This window comes from Schistocerca americana, chromosome 1 (genome assembly GCF_021461395.2).
Source record: "Schistocerca americana isolate TAMUIC-IGC-003095 chromosome 1, iqSchAmer2.1, whole genome shotgun sequence".
NCBI classification, from domain to species: Eukaryota; Metazoa; Arthropoda; class Insecta; order Orthoptera; family Acrididae; genus Schistocerca; species Schistocerca americana.
In genome coordinates this window covers 288,793,392-288,816,418 of record NC_060119.1, presented here as the reverse complement: position 1 = coordinate 288,816,418, position 23,027 = coordinate 288,793,392, and the positions used below count along the sequence as shown (strand labels likewise).

The 23,027-nt window shown below is 41.7% G+C and overlaps 1 protein-coding gene across 1 annotated transcript in view; it reads left to right on the top strand.

Moving 5' to 3' along the window:
• The window catches only part of LOC124594912 (estradiol 17-beta-dehydrogenase 2-like), a 144,996-nt gene that overhangs the window by 104,051 nt on the left and 17,918 nt on the right, over window positions 1-23,027 (top strand). The window contains exons 6-7 of the mRNA XM_047133396.1: window positions 13,371-13,482; window positions 17,881-17,973. Of these exons, the coding sequence (XP_046989352.1) occupies window positions 13,371-13,482; window positions 17,881-17,973 (205 nt within the window). The remainder of the gene's footprint in view (window positions 1-13,370; window positions 13,483-17,880; window positions 17,974-23,027) is intronic.

The window sequence follows — 23,027 nt, the reverse complement described above, 5'->3', positions numbered from 1 at the left end:
TTGATGACTTCATTCTTGAAAATCAGAATATAGTTAGAGAATATTTTACTAGAGGAAGAAATAAAGGAATAGATTGGCTCAAACTTACTCAAAACCAGCAAAACAATTAGTTAGACATAATCTTAATTTTTTAAAATGTTTTCAGATAAGATGATGACAATTTAAATCATATTTATCGTGAGCTTAATGATGGTGATCTAAAATTTGATTATTTTAAAGACATGTGTGGTAAATGTTGGAATGATCATTTTGGGTTTTTTATGATAGACTTGAGTAAAAACCTAAATGAAGCTAACTTCAGAAATAAAATGCAGAATTTCCACAATGACATAAACCTCAAACATAAACGTTATACATAACATAAACGTTAAAAAAGAATGTCAATCATTAATGTTAGATGTTAAAAATGTTTAATGTTTTTTCATCTCTAATAAACGCTTGCAAAATACGTCCTGAAACATGTTAAAGAAGCTAAGTGGAGTAGAAGGAAAGGTGAAGACTTAAAAGAACAATAATTCAAGCTTTGGAAAAACAACCAAGAACAGAATATGAAAAATATGAGAAAGAAGATCAGCCAATTATTGATGATGTTGATGAAGTAAAACAAGGAATTATAGGATTAGGTGACAATGTTCTGAAAGCTATTGATGAAAACCGAACCTCTCATCATTATACAGAAGATTTTGGAGATGTACCAGAAATTAGATCTTATGGAAGTCCATAATGTGATTATACATTCAGTGAATTAGAAAGATGAGGAGCATTGGAAACGTATGAAGAAGAGACTAAAAGTAAAAGCAAGACATCCACTGTTAAAAAAATAATGGATAGTGATGCTAAAAAAGTTAATGTTAGTGAAAGAATGATAAAATATATTAATCACAGTAAAGATAAAGTTTTTGGATTGCAACCTGTTAGTATATTTAAATATGTTGGCAAATTACCAGTTGAATTCAATGGAGACAAATTAATTAATAGTGAAAAGATGTATGAAGGAACAGATGGACAATGAATCTAACTAGCGCATTGTTCTTTAACATATGAAATAGTAAAAGCTTACACAACTTCTTGATTAACTCTGACATGAAACTGGACAGTGATCAGTTATCACCACCTCCAGTGTCTATAAGTTTAAAATCGAATGGTATTAAGGCCTGAGTGACTGTCCCTAAGTACTGGTTTGACGCAGCAATCATAGAAAAACAGTGAGAAGAACGATTTATCAGAGTCAAAGTCTGTGCAAAAGGTGTGAAGGTATTTTCACATATTTTTCTATGCGTTGGCGGCACATTTTCCACCGATAGTTTTCTAAATGCGTCACTCAGTGGTAAGACAACCCCTACACACTGATAAGTCGGGCCATGGGGTGCCTCAACACTCTGTCACATAAAGTTGCCACCCTGACTAAACGTCCCTGCACAACCAGCACAGCGCTGGGCTTGTGTCACAAACTGCCAACGGTCTCAGCCAGCAGTCTGAGCCTTAAACCACTTATCTCCGGAAATATCAACATGTTCTGCCGTGGATACGTTGTGCCGTAGTTCGTTGGCATAGCCATGTGTATTCCCTAGGCGGTATACTACGTCAGAATCAAAGTCACTAAGCTGTGACTCCCATAAGGTTAAGGGTTTAGTTTGATACTTAAGGCACATCAGTTAGTATGTTGCTGCATGACCTGTTGCAATTGTGAAACGCCTACCATCCAGCTAAACAATCTAAATATGTGATACCATGTATCAGGATGAGCATCTTCTTCTCTGTAGTTGGGAATTCTTTTCTGCTTCATTTAGCTGTCTCAAAACACAGGCTGTTGGTGTTACCTGCCCTTTCTATTTCCTGTCTTAACACACACCCCAAGAATGGATCCTGCCAACACAAGATAGCATAAACTGCTTTTGATAATCCAAGAAGTCTTTCAAACACTCGAAGACTTGCTCACGACCTGGAAGCATTGAGACTTCACTACCTTTCTTAACACCAGAAGGACCATACCGGTCAGTCTGACTGATGAGAGTTGTTTAACATCTAATCAGTAGCGTACATTTTTATTTATGCGCTTTATTTCTCATCACTTTTAATGTACCTTGGTGGTTTGTAATTTCTGTAAAAGATAAACGTCTATTATAAGAAATGTCGGAATTATAAATATTTTCACCTTAAAGGAGCGCTGCCGGTCATTCTGACCGGTGAGATATTTTTTACGTTTCATGTCTGTAAAGGCGCAGCAACACACTCTTTTCTTCTGCTTAGATTATTCTGTTTCATTGTTGTGATCCTGTTCCATCCCTCCCTTTACATTGTACTTTATTTAGTGGAAGAGTGGACATGCTTTAGTTACTGTTCTCTGTTAATGCGTTGTGTTTTTGCGGAAGTTCAGCGCTCCTCCCCATAATTTTGGCGCGTTAGTGTTTTCGTCCGGATGAAGAATTACTTAGTTACATGATCAGTTTACCAGAAGAAGATTCTGAAGGATCTTTTAATGTTGTGAGTTGAATGATAGAGATGACAGAGATTACAAAGATGACACGGAATACCAGTCCCACGAAACAGAGCAAGGTGAATCATCAGAATAAAAAGATGAGTATTCAGAACCTACACAACAACGTACGAATATCCCAGTGCTTACACTTAAGACGCCACTGACACCACAAATTTCTACTCGCAGCCGAGTATCTCAACAACCGGAAGTTGGAAGTGCAGAGACTGCAGCCGGCGGAACTGTGTGGTGTCGAATCGCACTAGAATTAGGGCGTCACAACGTGTTGGTAGAAACGTCGGGTCAACGCGTAACACTAAGAAACTTACAGTCGCATTGAGTTACTTGAGTGCATGGTGATTGTTGGTAGACAGCCCGCCGCTGTGGCTTCAGTCCGGAACCGTGCTGCTGCTACGGTCGAAGGTTCGAATCCTGTCTCGGACATGGATGTGTGTGATGTCCTTAGGTTAGTTAGGTTTAAGTAGTTCTAAGTCTAGGGGACAGATGTTTAGTCCCATAGTGCTTAGAGCCATTTGAACCATTTTTGATTGTTGGTTGACAATAATACTCTACAGAACATAAAAAACATTACAGACATTAGATCCCGAGTACTTCTCCAGGATAACACATGGGTACTTGATATTGCCCAATTAGAAGCTGCCATAGCTCTAATATATGCAAGTAGCGTGTATGGAGGAAAGAATTTCACCCTGAAACTTCTGTGGTGTCAAGTGTGTGGGCAGCCATTTTTTTCTCGCACTATTGGAAGAAATAAGGTCATGGAAGTCATGTGATTTTTAAGATTCGATGACAAGCACACACGTGTCGAAAGACTCAACACCGATGGCTTCGCAGCAGCTACCCCAGTACCGAATTCATTTGTAGCTAACAGTATCCAGAACTATAAACCAGATGCAGTTATAACTATAGATGTACAGCTCTGTCCATGCAAACCTCGGGCCGCTATATACAGTACATGAGTAATAAACTAGACAAATTTGGTTTGAAGTTCTGGCTTGCAGCAGATGGTAGTAATAAATACATTTTGAATGGATTTCCTTACTTGGATAAACGAAGTGGAAGACTCACTAATATACCTGTTGCAGAGCATGTTGTTACATGTCTCGTGCAACCTTACCCTTCGAAACGAAGAAATCTATCATGTTACAAGTTCTTCACAGCCAAACATCTTGCAGAGCAGCTGAAGCAGGAGAACACAACCATGGTGGGTACACTGAAGAAAACCCGAAGAGAAGTTCCTCCATCAATGAAGGCTACTGCTGGATCTTTGTACGATAGTATTTTAAACAAATCTGGTGACACAACAATTACTTTCTAGCAGGGGAAGACAAAAAAAATGTTCTTCTGTTGAGCACAAACACAGAGGAAACTCCCTTAAACTGTGAGCTTTTACAGTTGCATTAAATTCTGAGTTTATATTCTGGACCAGATGTTTCGTCTGTACCCTGTCAAGTTTGGCTGCCGAGACGGACTATGGATGTTTTTTAGTATCTCACACCTCTACATATACCTTGCTGGGTCCTTTACAGAAAGACAACAGGAGCAACAGGAGAAAAAGTTATATGGTGAATGATTCTTTTCAAATCAGAGAAATAACTGTGAAAAAAAGGTTCAGATGGCTCTAAGTACTACGGGACTCAACATCTGAGGTCATCAGTCCCCTAGACTTAGGACTACTTACACCTAACTAACCTAAGGACACCACGCACATCCATGCCCGAGGCAGGATTCGAACCTGTGACCTTAGCAGCAGCGTGGTTCTGGACTGAAGCGCCTAGAACCGCTAGGTCACAGCGGACGGCGGAAGAACTGTTCCCCGTGTATGTACAATCAAGGAAAAGACCTGTTCATACATTCATTGTGACCACTGAAATACGTAAGGTAACAGTACAGAAGACCTGGCAGATAGGAGCACGCAAAAGTTCGACCAAAATTAGAAGTCTATGTTTTCAGTGCAAGAAATTCATATTTCTTTCACGTGCTGAAAGTGTTCAGTACGTTTGTGCAAAATGTTTTGACAAAGATGGTGTCTGTAACTGAAAAGATGTCCCAGAGAGAAAGAAATATTATTTTCTCGTTATTGATACAGCAATTTGTGTTAATTTTTGTTTACTTTTCGTACCAAATATATGTAAACGATCTGTTCGGCACTTTGTCTGAGTACAAATCACAAGATAGAAAAATGATATTGTATAATTATATGTTTATTTGCATTTGTAAGTTTAGTTTAAATTGATTTGATATTTACAATGTATTCCTTACTTCGGTCTTTTTTGTTTAACTGAATATACTTCTTATAAATTTTTAAGCGTAACACATTGGCACTATACGCAAAATGCACTACTGACCTATAAAGGCGCTGTACTGATGTACTTAAAGAAGTAAAACTGAAAACAAAGAAGAAAACCATGATCAGTCAAAATGACCGGTAGCAATCCTTCCAAGCATTTCGCTAATGCCGGTCCTCCTAGTGCCAACAGATAATGTAAGAGGCCTTGTTATTTCTGCAAATAATGTAAGAGGTCTTGTTACTTCTGCAAAGTTTGGCATAAGCTTCCTATAATAATTAGCCAAAGTTAAAACGGACAAAACGATTTTACACACAACTTGTACAAAGCTAAAGAATGTCGAATTAAATTTCTTTCAGCCCTCAATTTCAACCTTATTTTATTTGGCCACCAGTTTCAGCGTTTTACTATGCCACCTTCAGGTCTCTGACCGAAGTGTAAGAAGAATCTACCTCGGTTTTGTTCAAAACAGGGGCCAGCAATACTGGTATTAGTAGATAATTTATCTACTTGCTACAGTGATCACTTCAACCCGCCGAGTCGGCAGGTGGTGGTTGAAGTTATCACTGTAGCAAGTAGATAAATTATCTACTAATACCAGTATTGCTGGCCCCTGTTTTGGACAAAACCGAGGTAGCTTCTTCTTACACTTCGGTCAGAGACCTGAAGGTGGCGTAGTAAAACGCTGAAACTGGTTGCCAAATAAAATAAGTTTGAAAATTGACGGCTGAAAGGTATTTAATTTGACATCCTCTATCGAACAGCTGCGTCCCACAACCATTTCTGAAAAGATGGACCTACAGAGACTTGAACAAAGCTAAGGTTGTTTGCACACTATCCTCGCCGATAACATGGCCCAAATAGTGAACTTCTTTGAATGTAAACTGACTTTTCTCGAAACTAAGCCTTACTTCTGCCAGTCACAGTCGACTTAGGAAATTAAACAATGTATCATGTGTTCGCGGATGTCTTTAGAAAATACTGTAATACTGTCTAAGAACACCTTACACTGTTTCGGATTTAGGCCTTGTAATAGCTAGTCCAATAGATTTTGGGACGTCACCGGTGTTTTTTTTCACATCAAATGGCATTATTTTGCGATACTAGTAATGACCAGGTGGAACTACAAAAACTATAAATCCAGTCTTAGGCCTGTCTTACCTCCAACTGATGTTACCAATTTGCAAATTCGTATTTGTAAAATAATGACAGTGTTCCAGTTTCTCCAAGGTTTCCATGATGTTTAGCATTTGCTGTGCATCGGTGATTGTAGACTGATTCAAATTTCGCCAGTTACAATAGATTCTTGGTACAATATCTACTGGTGTCCTGCCGACCCTCCCCAGGTTGGTTCTTCTACTATTCAGTCAAAGAATAATTGAGCTATAAATTCTTCCATTACCTGTTAGAGGTAATGCGCTATGCAGTGTGTCTTCCGATACACTGGTATTTCATTGCCAGTGGTCATCCTGAGCTGTGTTACTGGTGCAGCTGACAATGTTTAGGGAAGTTGAATAACTACATATTCCAGTAACAATTTTTCAATTACCAACGCATCACTTCCTTGCAAATGCGACACTTTGCTCTGCAATGAGCCTAAACCAGCAGACTCTCCTGGCTTAGAACACTTTTCCTCTACCACTTACAGATTGTCTAGCAGTGTACCTCGTGATAGCTCATGTTCCGTTGATCCAAAATTATCAACGCTGATGGGCACTACCTTGTTTCCATCTACCACTGGCACAAACAGCGAACTATGGTGTACAGAGTTCCTCATTTTCTGCTAAAGGTTCAGCTGTGCATAAAGCGTGAACTGGTAAATGTGTAGCTACAGCCACCCAGACTAATTTCCCTGTGCTTTTCGATATTTTAGTCTTTGAATCGAGTCGAAGGAACTGTGCACACAATTTAGTTGGCTTTCCCAACGTCTAGGGCGTACCTTGCCGGCATTGCGGTTTTTTTGGCAGTAAAACCTAAACGGAACACTGTCCTATCCAGTTCCACTATATGCTATTCTAAATGGACTTTGGCGTAGTGTCTGCTCAGGAAATCCAATCCAATTATGACGTTGTAGCTTTCCCAGCCTGAGAGAGGGCATATTATGACTGTAAATAAACTCATTAGGTATAAAAGCCGTACTGTTGTTGTTTGAGTTACAGGCTGCAACCACATATTGCAGTATAGATTCTCAGTCACTGCGGTGACTATTTACAAAGTAACTCAACACTTTTTCGATGTTTCTGTGCACCCTTTCTGTTCTCCCATTTGCTTATGGGTATAGTGCACTTTTCCTTAACTTACGAATTTGTAGAAGTGTACACAACTCTTTTATTAAATCTGAAATGAAATTGGTACCTTAATCAGTTATCACCATCTCCAGTGTCCCTAATTCCAAAAATGGTTCATCAATGCCTGAGCTAATGTCCCTGTCCATGCCAAACTGAGAGAATAAATACCATCCCCAACTACACCACTTAATGTACAATGATACAGATTCAAGTCCTTCATACAATGTATACCTTCACTTGCTGCAGATACCTGTTATCCCATACTCTATACAACTTCATATGCTATTCTTTATACCTAGCCACTGTTTCAACACATGGCTATCCTGTGCACACATTTATTGGGTGCACTGCACACACACTGGCCACATCCTTCCTCTGTTCGATTAACACCTTGGTGCGAGTTCCAATTCGCCCCCCCCCCCCCCCCCCTGTGCTTGTGGGAACCTGCACGGACGTTCCCATTCAGAAAGTCCAGCTTTCTTACACCTCTGTTGTTGCCCAACGGTAACACACGATTTCTTCGTTAAGGACTATCATACTTACCGTTCTCCTTGTTGCTGCATCTACTTCTGCCAATGCTATCACAGTCGCTACAGCTTCGTTTAAGGATTTTTGGATTTCCATACTTTGTGCAAAATTTTGGCTGGCAAACCCCTGCTCTGCCTCCTGCAGAGTGGTCCTGTTGGCATTTCACTACTTGTCAACTAATAAACATAAATATTCATTGTTCTAATCCGTTCAACAAAACTGTCGACAGACTATCCCTGTCTTCGTGCTATTTTACTAAACTGCTTGTGATAAAACCAAGTGATTTGTTTCCTTGTACGTCATTCCAACAACCCCTCCTATATGTACTGGAAAAAATTTATCATGGCACTTTACCTGTGCCCTAGCATCACCTGTCAACTTCAACCAAGTAATACTTAGTAACCGAAAATCGTTCCATCTCCCTCCCCTGTTAGTAAATTATCTATGAAAGTAGAAATATCTTTCCCTGGTCTACCCCAAAAAGGAAGTGCTAACGAGGTGGTACTGGTATCTACGACGTATAGGGAGAGTAGGGACACTTTAGGAGAGGACTGTTTCCTTCTCTAACCTCCGTACATACTTCTAAACTATCAGCCTGCATTTGAGCAACCTGATCAACACATGTTGGAAACCATTTTACCCAATACTATTTGAATTTCCATTTATCTTTAGTGAAAGTAACAACATTCACAAGTCCGAAGAAAGAAATAATCTCCTAAGTCCACACAACTCTTTTATTTAGTCTGAAATGAAATTGATACCGTAATCAGTTATTACCAACTCCAGTGACCCTAATTCCAAAATGTAATGGTTCATCAGTGCCTCAGCAGTTGTCCCTGTCCATACCAAACCGTTTGAATGAATACAACCCCCACCAACACCACTTAATGCAGCCACTTGAAGAGGATTTAGGTGTGCTCTGCTGGAGGATGGTGGCGTCTCGGGAGTCAAAAGGTGCTCGGTGACAACAGAATTCCACCTCGACAGCGGAGCGTTGTCGTGAAAATTCGTGAAGGTGCTATGCCCAGTGCAAACCAAGTGTGGCGTAACTATGCGACCGGCGGGCGAGCTGTGTCAGAAGCTGATGCAGGAGACTGACACAGCTAGGCCGCGTGGGGACGGGTTGACAGCCTGTCCCATTCGTGGCTGGTGTTTAGATTTCCAGGGAGCGAACCCCAATCTGGCGTCTGGTATGGCGGCGTCTCAGTCGTGAAATTGTCGTAAGCGACTTTCATGATGAAGTGGTTCTGAAGCTGATGCTCCTGCAAAAGTTATGGACAATGGCGAACCTGTTCAGTCTATCGAATCCTCAGACAAAGATGATGAAAATACAGACGTCCAACGTAAAAATGGTCATTGTTGGAACATAGCTGTACTTAAATAGAACAATATCGCCAGTTGTTGATTACTTTGTAGTTCATATTTTAAGAGTATGGAAATAATGCATGAACAGATTTCTGAACAATTTGTGTAATCTGTGCATTTCGTTAAATGAATAGCATCTTCATCCAGTTGAACTCCAAAATAAAGTCTTGGATCCAGATCTCTTTGAAATCTCTTCACTGAGAAGTTTCCTTAATATTTTGTACGTTGTCTCCAATTTTGGATGCATTAATGCTAATATCGATCGAAAAAGTACAGGAGAGGGGAAACGAAATGAGTTTAGTAAACGAGAGTCCCATTTCATTGTAAAATATTGTTTCAGGCCAATTATCCAGAAAATAATTGAGGGTCAGTGTGACCCTGGTGTACACTTGGTATGACAATGTCAGGGATGTACACTAATGTATTTTACGGACTATAAAACACACTTTTTTCTTCGAAAAATTGCCTCCAAAATTCCATACTCGAAATTAATATAAAAATGTCCAGTGTTTTATTTAAAATTCCTGCCAGTCTTAAAAATGGCCATATATTCGATGCCGCGGGAACCTGTCGCTATCTGGCAACACTGGATTCAATTGGCAGCAGCATTTAAAGTTTTTATGAGAGAGGAATGGAACAAATGGATGATGGATGAAACCGAACATGAATTCAGGCCGAAGGGAGCTTTAAAACAACCGACACTCAAAGAGTGTGTCAGTGGGTGGAACAGCCGTGGTCTAAGTGAGAGAAGACATTATTGTTAAGCCTTTCAAGAAGTGCGGCGAAGCAACGCTCTCAGTGGCAGTGAAGACCATCTTATATATGAAGAGGACAATGATGACGACGAAGAGGAAGTCAAAGAAGAATAACACCAAGAAAGTTCAAATGACGATTTTCACGGATTTTAAAGATTAGTTCGGTTTTATAAATTAAGGTTTTTTTTCTCTGGCTTTACAATGATAAAATATTATTTTTAAAAAACTGCTCGGAAATTAATTTGTGTCTTATAGTCTGCAGCGTCTTATAGTCCGTAAAATACGGTACTAGGGTTAAAATCCAATATAGCAGAAAAATTCTGTAAAACCCTAACGTCGTTAAAAAAATTACAAGCATACCAGTAAAATGATTGAGGGTCACTGTGACTGGTGTACACGTCATATGACAATGTCAAGATCGTTTTCTCTAGTAATATAGGCTGTTGCTTCAAGTACATGTAATGTAGAGCTAAAAAAACTTTTAGATTCTAATTAAAACTCAGATAATGTAAAACATATCTTAAAATAGCTAACTGCACTTGTAAAGGTGGGCTTGTAATGTTCGATAAACACGCATTATTTTTTGTTGATTATTAGACATAAGTTCCTCAGTATGGCTATTCGCAGCTAGTCACAAACAATTTTTATGTGAACTGGTTTCATATAGCCCAGTCAGCATGTTTATTTGCGCATTTTATGCGCGATACATATGTGGTGCCTCTCTACGGAAGTTACCTTATCTTAAGGGCTTATTATGTTAATCAGTTGACAAGTTCTATCCGTGAAGTTCACACTGGTGTTATCTGATGACCATGACTTGTTATTTTATTGTTTCCGTGGTGAATTTTTTCTTGACAAGAGCCAAACGGCTGTATTCTAACGTATGTTTTCAACACGGTATGTAACAGGTAAGTGTGTACTCTCAGCTCCTAATATTGTATCCATATTTATTATTTCTGTTTTATTTGTCTCTTTTGTAACAATTGTGTGATTTCTAGATGACTGAATCTCCTTCTGAAGAATTTTGATAATTTTATTATTATAGAAACCTAGGTCAAGAGTTATAATAAACCTGTGTTACGCAACTGGTTGGCTGATTTTTTTCATCCTTTCCAAGAGAACCGCTTCACAGTTGCTACTTACAGCCATGTTCAAGATTATAAAAGATACAGGTTGATTATAATTAAAGTCAAACTTTAAAACGCTGTAGAAATAACACCACTGGTCAGAATGATGTCAAATTGCAACGGAATATTATCGGAGAAGAGGGAAACGTATGGCAGAAGAAAAAAAAAATAGTGTGAAAATGGATCAATAGATGGCGCTGCATGTGTCAGAATACGTAAATGAAAACACCTGCCATGCCCACGACCCATTGTAGCTGGAATAATAAACACGCCGGGTACACGGCTTTCTCTCCTTTCGCGTTTTCGACGTTCACTATGACTGTCTTAATGCAGGATCGCGCTCTGCTTGTAAAGCTGTATCACAAGAATGATGACTGTGCACACGTAGCTCAGCAGAAGTTCCGGACACTGAAGGGTTTGAAAAAAGGCGTTGGTCCGATGACTGCCGTGGGTCTGGAGAAAATGATTCGGAAATTCTAAAATACGGGTTCTTTTGGTGTGCAATCTGGTAGAGGGAGAAAACGAATTGATTCGAAGGCAGTGGAAGCAGTGGCCACAGCAATGCAGGAGGAGACTAGTCGTGGAGTGCAAACATGTAGTGCACGGAGAATTGCCAGAACGTTGGACATATCCGTGAGCACAGTAAAATCCTACGAAACATCCTTTGCTATCCATTCAAAATTAACCATGTGTACGAGTTGCTTCCTGTTGACCTGCCAGCAAGAGAGCGTTGCTTTAGAATTTTTTGCTCGCATGGAAATGGACAATGATTGGCTGTGGAAGATTTCATGGACGGACGAAGCCCACTTCCATCTGGCAAAATATGTCAATACAAAGAATTGTCGAATACGGACAACGAAAAATGCACACACAAATCAACCAGTACCATTTCACCCTGAAAAGGTCACTGTGTTGTGCGGGTTTACGGCACCATTTGTCATAGCGCCATATTTTTTTTGAAGAGACAGGTGCTTCCGGTACCGTTATTGGTGAGCGCCATGAGTGTCTTCTGCGCAACTACGTCATTCCAGCTATCCAACAGCGTGGATGTGTGGACGGGATCATTTTTATGCAAGATGGTGCACCTCCGTACATTACAAATACAGTTAAGCAGCTGCAGAAGCGCCATTTCGGAAATGCTAGAATTTTCAGCAGCCATTTCCCTACAGCCTGGCCGTCCCAATCACCTGATCTTAACCCGCATGACTTCTGGCTGTGGGGCTATCTGAAAGACCCTGTGTTAGGTGTTCCGACAGCGAACTTAGCTGCATTGCAGGCACGTATTGCGCCACACATTCTGGACGTGACTCCGCAAATACTTCGATCAGTTGTGGATCATGCTGTTTCTCGATTTCAACTTGTTGCAGGAAACGGTAGACAGCATATTGAACATGTTTTGCGCCAATCACGTGGAAATTAACAATCCGATTTGATTTTGATTGATGCCTTTTATGCGGTTTTTTCCCTTAGAAAAATTGAAAACTTAGGTAACTGATGCTTTTTATGCGGTCTTTGGCAACAGGACAATTAAAAACCGATGTAAATGATGTTTTTTTATGCGGTTTTGGCCTCAGGACAATTAAAACGATTTTTCGCATCCCTCCTTTCCGTGATGGATGGTCGTACGTAAGTAACAGTATCACACCTGTATAGCCATTCACAATGAGTTGTACAGTTTGTTTAACGTCAAACGTACATCTTAGGCACTCTTGTATGATTCATTTGTCATTTTTAGTCTACCACTATTAAATCATGATGCTTACAGCGCCATCTATTGCTACATTTTGTAACTATTGATTTTTGTTCTGCCATTCTTTTTCCCCCTTCTCCGATAATATTCCATTTCAATTTGACGTCATTCTGACCAGTGGTGTTATTTCTACAGTTGTTTGAAAGCTTAACTTTTATTATAATCACCCAGCATGGCAGTCATCCAACATCAGCCAATCATCATTGGTATTCAGTTCACGCGTCAAACCGATCGCGGCTGATGAATGCTTCTGTTTGTCGCACGATGTTTATGACTGCCACTGTGTGTCTTTGCACCATTGCCTTCTTATTAGTTCGCTACTTCATTACATCTCTCAATAAAATTAAACGTATTCTGGAAATAATATTATCTGTAATAAAAATCCAGGGTCTTCAGAGAGTTCTGAGATTACTGAATTTGCTCTGTTGAAAATATTTTACTCTTAATATGATAAGGGCGAAGATTTTCTTATTATTGCCCAGCCAGTCTGTAGAAACTAACGTGGAAGCTGTTTTTCTCATCAATTACTTTGTTCCTTTTTTGTCATCCGTATTAATACAATCAAAATGCCTGAAATCAGGCTACAGTGCAAAAATGGCTATAAAACAAACAACATCAATATATATGTGCACCATGGAAGTTCATTTTCATTGCACAGCCACATATTCATATCCCCCGAAGTTGCTCAAATTTTCCAGCGTAAGTTTTCACTTTCTTTCTGTTACTTTGAGATCATTCTTTTGCTATTTCCTTATGTTTTTGTTTCTTTCAGAACACCTATGTTAAACACAGAATGCTTGAAACTGAAGTACTTCGAAAATATTGAGAAGACTCTCCCGGATGATAAAGAAGGCATTCGACAGGCAAGAAAAAAGGATTGTGAGGTAAACTGCTATGCAATCTATGTGAATCCACATTATCGTTTATTCAAAAGGCACGAAACATAGAGTTAATAGCATGTGTACCTACTTTTTGCTGCTATGACGGCAATGAATCTTTTCGCTAACACATGGTACACTGCAAGCGAAATTTATTTCCAAGCTTCCTGTAACATGTTGAATAGAGGAAGCTGGGACTATTTGGGAATTGAGTCATGTGACGTACCTGTGTGTTGAGGAGGCTGTCATCGTCTAACATTTTGCATATTTCCCTAAATACTTTATCGCTGTAACTTAGTGGTATTGTATAAGTTGGTACTCTAAATGGTTTGTGTTCCTTGACTTCAAATTTGTATTGGAAGTGCTTAATACGGCCTGGCTTGGATAAAAACACCTCTACCTTTTCCCCCAAAATATTTTCTAATCCCCTTTTACTTTCATCTGGAACGTCTTCTACCTCTAGTAATTTCTCTTCGATTTCTTCAAGTATTTCTAATTCAATGTAAGGTGTGTTATTTTTTTGACACCTTAGAAAGACTACATAGCGATGGTAGATGAATTAAACTTAAAATTATGTAGTGCATGGGTCAGATACATGATGCAAGGACATGCTGTCAAATATGATTACACTACAATACATAAAACGGAGATAGAATGTTGACAATAACGTCTCACACCTGGAAATATTACAGAGTTATTAGAGCATGTTTAAGACTTGGGTGTCCCCTACACAAGCAGCCTCTGGTGGCTGGGGTAACAAGGCCTAGCTGTTCCTGCTGCTGCCGGGTGTAACGTGTACTTAATACCTGTTTATCAAGGTATCCGACATTAGCTTTTAACTAATGGGTGCACTATTGAGATTTGACAGGATGTGGAGGCTTGGACAATGCACTGGCTGGTGCCTACAGTGATGGGAATTACAGAGCCGCGGTGGCCACAGCACCTATGGGCACAGTTAAGACTATACCATCACACAGGCCATGGACAACACCCCCCCCCCCCTCACATATTTTGTTGAATTTAAATGATCACTTAATATTTCCTGTTTTTTATCCCCATGGATGTGATAACAGCACAAGTGTAGAAAATTGTTTAAACATGGAATATGAGTGTATTCTGTTGATGTCGTTCGTAATTTTTAATGTACATACACGTTTGGAGGAACATTGCTTCTGAATTCTTTGGATTTTCTGCTGCTTTTACAACTCTAATCTAATGGCATATTGTCAAATTCCCCTTAGGCAATCTGACAGGGCTGTAATTCTGCTAGTAAATTTTGAATCACGAACTATAAAAGTTAAGATAAGGCTGATGAAAATAATTATAGAAGTAGCTATGTCATGGTTGTGGCAGGCATTATGTGTCATAGATTATACTGATAAGGACAAGGCTAAATGCAGATGTGACATTTTCAGATCATAAATTATGCTAATTAAGGTAAGAGTGACAGAAATATAGACAGAGCCAATTTTGATTTAGGTAGCCATTTTGCTTCATGATTTATACTAATTGAGATAAGAATAGCTCAGATAAACTTCCAGTGACCTTTCTCTGTGTCATATACACACATCAAAAAAACTTTTGCATCCGATAGTTCCGGAACCTGTACAGAAAATTGGAATATAGATCAACATAAACATCATTTTAGCCCTTTTTATTGCTCATGAAAACCACACATTGCATGTTGTACCTCCATACACCGAGACCTTCAGAGGTAGTGGTCCAGATTGCTGTACACACTGGTACCTCCAATACCCAGTAACACGTCCTCTTGCAATTATGCATGCCTGTATTCGTCGTGGCATACGATCCACAACTTCATCAAGGCACTGTTGGTCCAGATAGTCCCACTCCTCAGCGGCGATTCGGCGTAGATCCCTCAGAGTGGTTGGTGGGACACGTAGTCCATAAACATCCCTTTTTAATCTATCCCAGGCATGTGTCGATAGGGTTCATGTCTGGAGAACATGCTGGCCACTCGGATCGAGCGGTGTTGTTATACTGACGGAAGTCATTGAGAAGATATGCACGATGGGGGCGCGAATTGTCGTCCATGAAGACGAATGCCTCGCCAATGTGCTGCCGATATGGTTGCACTGTCGGTCGGAGGATGGCATTCACGTATCGTACAGCCTTCCATGGCGCCTTCCATGACCACCAGCGGCGTCATAATGTCACCCCAAAACATCAGAGAACCTCCACCTTGCTGCACTCGCAGGACAGTGTGTCTAAGGCGTTCAGCCTGACCCAGTTTCCTTCAAACACGTCTCCAACAATTATCTACTTGAAGGCATATGCGACACACATCGGTGAAGAGAACGTGATGCCAATCCTGAGTGCCGGCCGAAGTGGCCGTGCGGTTCTAGGCGCTGCAGTCTGGAACCGCGAGACCGCTACGGTCGCAGGTTCGAATCCTGCCTCGGGCATGGATGTGTGTGATGTCCTTAGGTTAGTTAGGTTTAACTAGTTCTAAGTTCTAGGGGACTAATGACCTCAGAGGTTGAGCCCCATAGTGCTCAGAGCCATTTGAACCATTTTTGAACCAGCCAATCCTGAGCGATCCATTGGGCCCATCAGTACCGCGCTGCATTGTTTCGTGGTTGCAAAGATGGACCTCGCCATGGATGTCGGGAGTGAAGTTGCGCATGCGCACAATTTGAGTCGTAATATGACGTCCTGTGGCTGCAGAAAAAGCATTATTCAACATGGTGGCGTTGCTATCAGGGTTCCTCCGAGCCATAATCCGTAGGTAGCGGTCACCCACTGCAGTAGTAGGCTTCGGGCGGCCTGAGCGAGGCATGTCATCCACAGTTCCTGTCTCTCTGTATCTCCTGCATGTACGAACAACATCGCCTTGGTTCATTCCGAGACGCCAGGACACTTCTCTTTTTGAGAGCACTTCCTGGCACAAAGTAACAATGCGGACGCGATCGAACTGCAACATTGACCGTCTAGACACGGTTGAACTACAGACAACACGAGCCGTGTACCTCATTTCTGCTGGAAAGACTGGAACTGATCGGATTTCTGACCTCCTCCGTCTAACAGGCGCTGCTCATGCATGGTTGTTTACATCTTTGGGCGGGTTTAGTGACATCTCTGAACAGTCAAAGGGACTGTGTCTGTGACACAATATCCATAGTCAACGACTATCTTTAGGAGTTCTGGGAACCGGGGTGATGAAAACTTTTATTGATGTGTGTCTTAAGATCATTAAGATAAAGCAGGATATACAGGAATTTGTGATTTGGTTGCAGCAGCCATTTAGAGTAAAAAATTATAGAATTTAAGTAAGATGGGTCACAAATTACAGTTATTAAGATAAAGCAGGATAAATATACAGGGGAGTCACGTACAGTCTGAAAACTCTGCAAGGATGTTGTAGGGTAAGTTGTGCTGAGAAATAATTGTCAAGAAAAAATTCGATAATTTGCGTCATTTCCAAGTCAGTTAGCATTGAATTTACTGAACCAGGCCGCTAAGTGTGCAGATTCAAGTGACCCATCATTTAGTGTCACTTGTTCCCATAGGACAGATGACAGTGCATGAGACTGCTCAGCCTTTGGCTCGGGTATGATCCTTACTAGCATCCCATGCTCTCTCGTTCGGTTTTGGGAAACCAAACCCCTCTGAGGCGCCGCTTGAATTTGTACGCGCAACGGCCATAATGGCTAACTGCAGGGCCAATAAGCTCGGAAACAGTGAAAAGTATAGAATTTTTTTCTTGGCAATTATTTCTCTGTATAACCACCTTGCAACTCCCTCAGAGCATTTCAGACTGTTTCTGGCCACCCCGTAGAGGCAACCATGTTTTGACAAAGGGTCATAAATTATACCCAAATAAATACTAGATAAGAACACTAGTGGGCGATGGGGGGGGGGGGGGCGGATGGTTCTTGAAAGTGACATATGGAGATTGTTTCCGTAAGGGTCATAAATCTTTGCGCTAAGACTGATACTGATCCAGCTGTTACGAAATACTCACACACAGTGATGGAAAGGCAACGAGACACACCAAAAATTGTCGGCAATTAGGCAGCTAAGCCTATCCTTTGGGACAGACCAGCAAATAATACAAAATGAACAAGTTTTGCGTGAAGTTAAAACTATTTGCTCAGGCCTCAAACCCGGAATTTTGCTTTCATAGACAGTGTGTCACTTATTATTGTAACCCCGAGCGTCTCATGTAGTGACGTATGTTGTAAATTGCCGTGTGGGTAGGTCCTTACGTTCCAAGATCGATTAATCCTTCCTGTTATGCTGCTGGACTATCACGTCTGGGAGAAAGGATACCTCGGGTAATTTGACTGGGCCACGTACGGTACATGGTGCGTGCGTGAATAATGCACCGCGCAATGTTTCATCTACTTAATCTGAGTACTAATACCTTGTCTATCTTTCCAGACATCGCTAAGAGCTGTCAAGTGGATGACTTGGCGGGATATCTCAGACGTGATCGACGAGATGGTAAAAGCCTGCGTCGGCAGGAATATGCAGGTATGTACTTGAGAAAATCACTGTCTGTCAAAACCATTTCCAGTGGATCTATGTCTACGTCTATGAGATGCATGTTGACAATAACCATCTGCCTTAAATCTCATGACTTTTTTAAGATAGACGCCTCATGATTCGCTTCAAAGTCTTAATCCGCTCTGTTAGATGTGTCTTCAAACGTTGTGCTTAACATTACGTTTTTAGACGATCACGTTTTGGTGGTTATTTCTTTCAGTTTTCTGGCTAGCTGCTGCGCTATTGATTGTGAGGACGCGACAGTGTGTGAACGTTATCTAGAACAGTGGTTCAAAACTCTACGCCTCCGGGCTTGTTAACGGTGACTGCAAAAAGACAGACATACTAGACATTTTCCGTTACTATAGTGATACTGAGAAGACGAATAAAAATCCGTGAACTAATCTTCGCGATCCGTTGTAATGCATGAACCATGCATTTCTGATCGACGTAATAAATGTAATATACGAGGTGCGACAATAAAGTAATGAGACTGATGTTAAAAAAATGTTGCTTACCGTTTTAGTCATGTTTAGTGTTGTCTCCATCAGAGTAGTTCCATTCTGATTGCACACACTTTTTCCAGTGCTTCTGCCATTGATGGTAACATTTCTGGAACTCATCTTCTGTAATATCTATCAAGACCCTCGTCACAGCTTTTTTGAACATCTTGTGTTGTTTGAAAATGGTGTCCCTTGACCGCAGTTTTGACTCTTGGAAACAGAAAAAAGTCGCACAGAGCGATATCTGGTGAAGAAGGTGGCTGTGGTAGTACTGAAATTTGTTTTGAGGTTAAAAATTGCTGTACTGACAGAGCAGTATGGGATGGCGCATTATCGTTGTGCAGCATCCAATTATCAGCAATGTTGGCACGGACATGAAGAACTCTTTTACGAAGTCTTTTAAAATTTCTTTGTAGTAATATTGGTTAACTGTTTGTCCAGGAGGCACCACTCTTTATGAACAATTCTCTTTGAATCAAAGTAGCACACAAGCATGCATTTCACTTTTGACTTTGACATGCGAGCTTTTTTTGGTCTGGGTGATCCCTTTGAGCACCATTGCGAAATTTGGCGTTTTGTCTCTGGATCGTTCTGAAATAACATCACCAGTGATAACACGGCTCAACAGTTCTGGATTCATTTCCGTTTGCTCTAACAGATCGACTGCCACATTTTTCCGTGTTTCTCGCTGTTGTGGTGTGAGATTTTTGGGGACAATTTTTGCACAAATCTTTCCCGTAGCAAGATCTTCAGTTATTATTAGACGAAACGTTTCTCGATTGATGTTCAGTTCCTCTGCAATCATTTTGACGGATAATCTTCAATCAGATCGTACGAGTTCACGCACCCTGGCAAAGTTGACATCTGTCCGTGAGATTGATGGTCGTCCACTGTGGTCTTCATTTTCAATATTCGTTCTGCCTTCACTAAACATTTTATGCCAACGAAAAACTTGAGCTCTTGACATGACCTCCTCTCCAAAAGCCTTCTGAAGCTTACCGTAAGTTGTCGTCGCGTTTTCACCCAACGCAAAAAGAAATAGCACACCGTTGCGCAATATTATGCGGTTCCATTTCCGTGACGAGAGACACAAACACGTGTTAACTTATTACAGCACAACTCATGACTGAGCAGTTGCATCGATGTGCCGCTTGGACTAGAAGAAGCTTATAGACCAAGGTCAAACATATTGTGCCTACACAAGCCTGCAGGGTTGCCACATCTTACAAAGAAAATCAGTCTTATTATTTTATGTCGCACCTCGTATGTAAGATAGGTACACTTCTGCTGTAGAAGAAAAGCACATATGAATCCGTGAATTCAAAAATACCAGAAGTCCACTTATCATAGGTCTGACATAATTTTTTGGTCTATCTTTAGACATTCTAAAGCTGTTACTTTATTTTCTTATGTATAGATACCACATGGTGTTAGTGTCTTGCAAAAAATTATACCAAAACAATCACTTGTTTCAACAGTAAAAAGAATTGTGTTTTTTTACTGATTTGGATATTATTTGAGTTCATTTAAATATTACACCTATTAATCTGTGTTCCATTGCGTACAAATATGTCGCGAAACTTGAAATCATGTTTATAAATATATCAGAAGACACAAGATACTAACAATTTTTTTAAAGTTTGAAACCTAGGCTTCACCCTCTGATACATCATTATCATTGTCTTGAATTTGCATAGTGGTCTGTGGGTAACGTCTTTGGCTCGTAATGAAAACGTTCTGAGCCCCGGGTCCGAACCTCACCACTACTTGAACTTTGGGTACAAGTCATCAGCAGTGGCAGCAGAGGACTTCCGGCCTAATGAGTAATCATAGTTCTCCCAACCACCTTGTCAAAGACGATGAAAATGGGGGCAGAGGTTCAGGGCACCCCCTTACCCTTGAGGTGAGAAACTGCCCCCTGAGAGAGAATCAGCAATGATCAAAGGCGTGAGGACGCAGAAGGCAATGAAAATCACTGTATTAAAGTCACATAATGTATATCCAGAAGACATGTGGCCTGTAATTGAAAAAGTGTTATGGTGATCTCTCGATTGGCAAAAGATTCCGCAATTGTCCCCTATTCGGATCTCTGAGATGGGACTGACAAAGGAGATGTGACCAAGAAAAAAATACTGAACGCCTAATAAATGGGTAACGTTCTACACATAGTGGCGTGGATAGTCAAAAGTTTGAACGTAATAGGGAAGCTAGTAAATATGAAAAGAGAAATGCTAAGGCACAATCAAGGTATAGTGAGGGCCAATTAGGTCAGACAGAAGAAGAAGATTTTTGGCCAAACAAATGGCACAAAAAAATGGCATAACTGGAGTAGGATTCGCTTTGAGCAGGAAGACAGAGCAGGATTTGAATTACTGTGAACAGTTAGTGATAGGGTTGTTGTCATCAGAATAGACACCAAGCCAACACCGACAACAATAGTACAGGCGTATATGCCGACGTCGCAAGCGGAAAATGAAGAGGTAGAGAAAGTGTACAACGAAACTGAAAGAGTAATTCAGTACGGGGATGGTGGATTGGAATGCGGTCGTAGGGGAAGAAGCAGAAGAGGGGATTACGGGAGAATGTGGTTTGGTACTAGAAACGGGAGAACAGGAAGACTAATTGAGTTCTGCAACAAAATTCAGCTAGTAATAGCGAATCCTCTGTTCAAGAACCACAAGAGGAGGAGGTACACTAGGAAAACGCCGGGAGATTCGGGAAGATTCTAATCAGATTACATCACAGTCCGGCAGATAACAATCCGACAGACATTCGAAATCATACAATAGATTGTAAGGCGTACCCGGGAACAGATATAGACTCAGATCTCAATTTAGTAATAGGGAGGAGTAAATTATAGTTTCAGAGACAAGCCAGGAAAAATCACTGGGCTAAGAGATTGGATACGGAAGTACTAAGTAAGGAATATACACTCCTGGAAATGGAAAAAAGAACACATTGACACCGGTGTGTCAGACCCACCATACTTGCTCCGGACACTGCGAGAGGGCTGTACAAGCAATGATCACACGCACGGCACAGCGGACACACCAGGAACAGCGGTGTTGGCCGTCGAATGGCGCTAGCTGCGCAGCATTTGTGCACCGCCGCCGTCAGTGTCAGCCAGTTTGCCGTGGCATACGGAGCTCCATCGCAGTCTTTTAACACAGGTAGCATGCCGCGACAGCGTGGACGTGAACCGTATGTGCAGTTGACGGACTTTGAGCGAGGGCGTATAGTGGGCGTGCGGGAGGCCGGGTGGACGTACCGCCGAATTGCTCAACACATGGGGCGTGAGGTCTCCACAGTACATCGATGTTGTCGCCAGTGGTCGGCGGAAGGTGCACGTGCCCGTCGACCTGGGACCGGACCGCAGCGACGCACGGATGCACGCCAAGACCGTTGGATCCTACGCAGTGCCGTAGGGGACCGCACCGCCACTTCCCAGCAAATTAGGGACACTGTTGCTCCTGGGGTATCGGCGAGGACCATTCGCAACCGTCTCCATGAAGCTGGGCTACGGTCCCGCACACCGTTAGGCCGTCTTCCGCTCACGCCCCAACATCGTGCAGCCCGCCTCCAGTGGTGTCGCGACAGGCGTGAATGGAGGGACGAATGGAGACGTGTCGTCTTCAGCGATGAGAGTCGCTTCTGCCTTGGTGCCAATGAGGGTCGTATGCGTGTTTGGCGCCGTGCAGGTGAGCGCCACAATCAGGACTGCATACGACCGAGGCACACAGGGCCAACACCCGGCATCATGGTGTGGGGAGCGATCTCCTACACTGGCCGTACACCACTGGTGATCGTCGAGGGGACACTGAATAGTGCACGGTACATCCAAACCGTCATCGAACCCATCGTTCTACCATTCCTAGACCGGCAAGGGAACTTGCTGTTCCAACAGGACAATGCACGTCCGCATGTATCCCGTGCTACCCAACGTGCTCTAGAAGGTGTAAGTCAACTACGCTGACCAGCAAGATCTCCGGATCTGTCCCCCATTGAGCATGTTTGGGACTGGATGAAGCGTCGTCTCACGCGGTCTGCACGTCCAGCACGAACGCTGGTCCAACTGAGGCGCCAGGTGGAAATGGCATGGCAAGCCGTTCCACAGGACTACATCCAGCATCTCTACGATCGTCTCCATGGGAGAATAGCAGCCTGCATTGCTGCGAAAGGTGGATATACACTGTACTAGTGCCGACATTGTGCATGCTCTGTTGCCTGTGTCTATGTGCCTGTGGTTCTGTCAGTGTGATCATGTGATGTATCTGACCCCAGGAATGTGTCAATAAAGTTTCCCCTTCCTGGGACAATGAATTCACGGTGTTCTTATTTCAATTTCCAGGAGTGTATATGCTTGAAGTTCTCTGAGGCTATAGATGTTGCGGTAATGAATAGGTTAGCAGACAGTTCAGTTGAAGAGGAATGGGCACCTCTAAAAAGGGCAGTGGCAAAAGTTGGAAAGAGAAACATAGGTATAAGGAATGTAACCGCAAAGGAACCCCGATTAAGAAAAGAAATACTTCAGCTGATCGA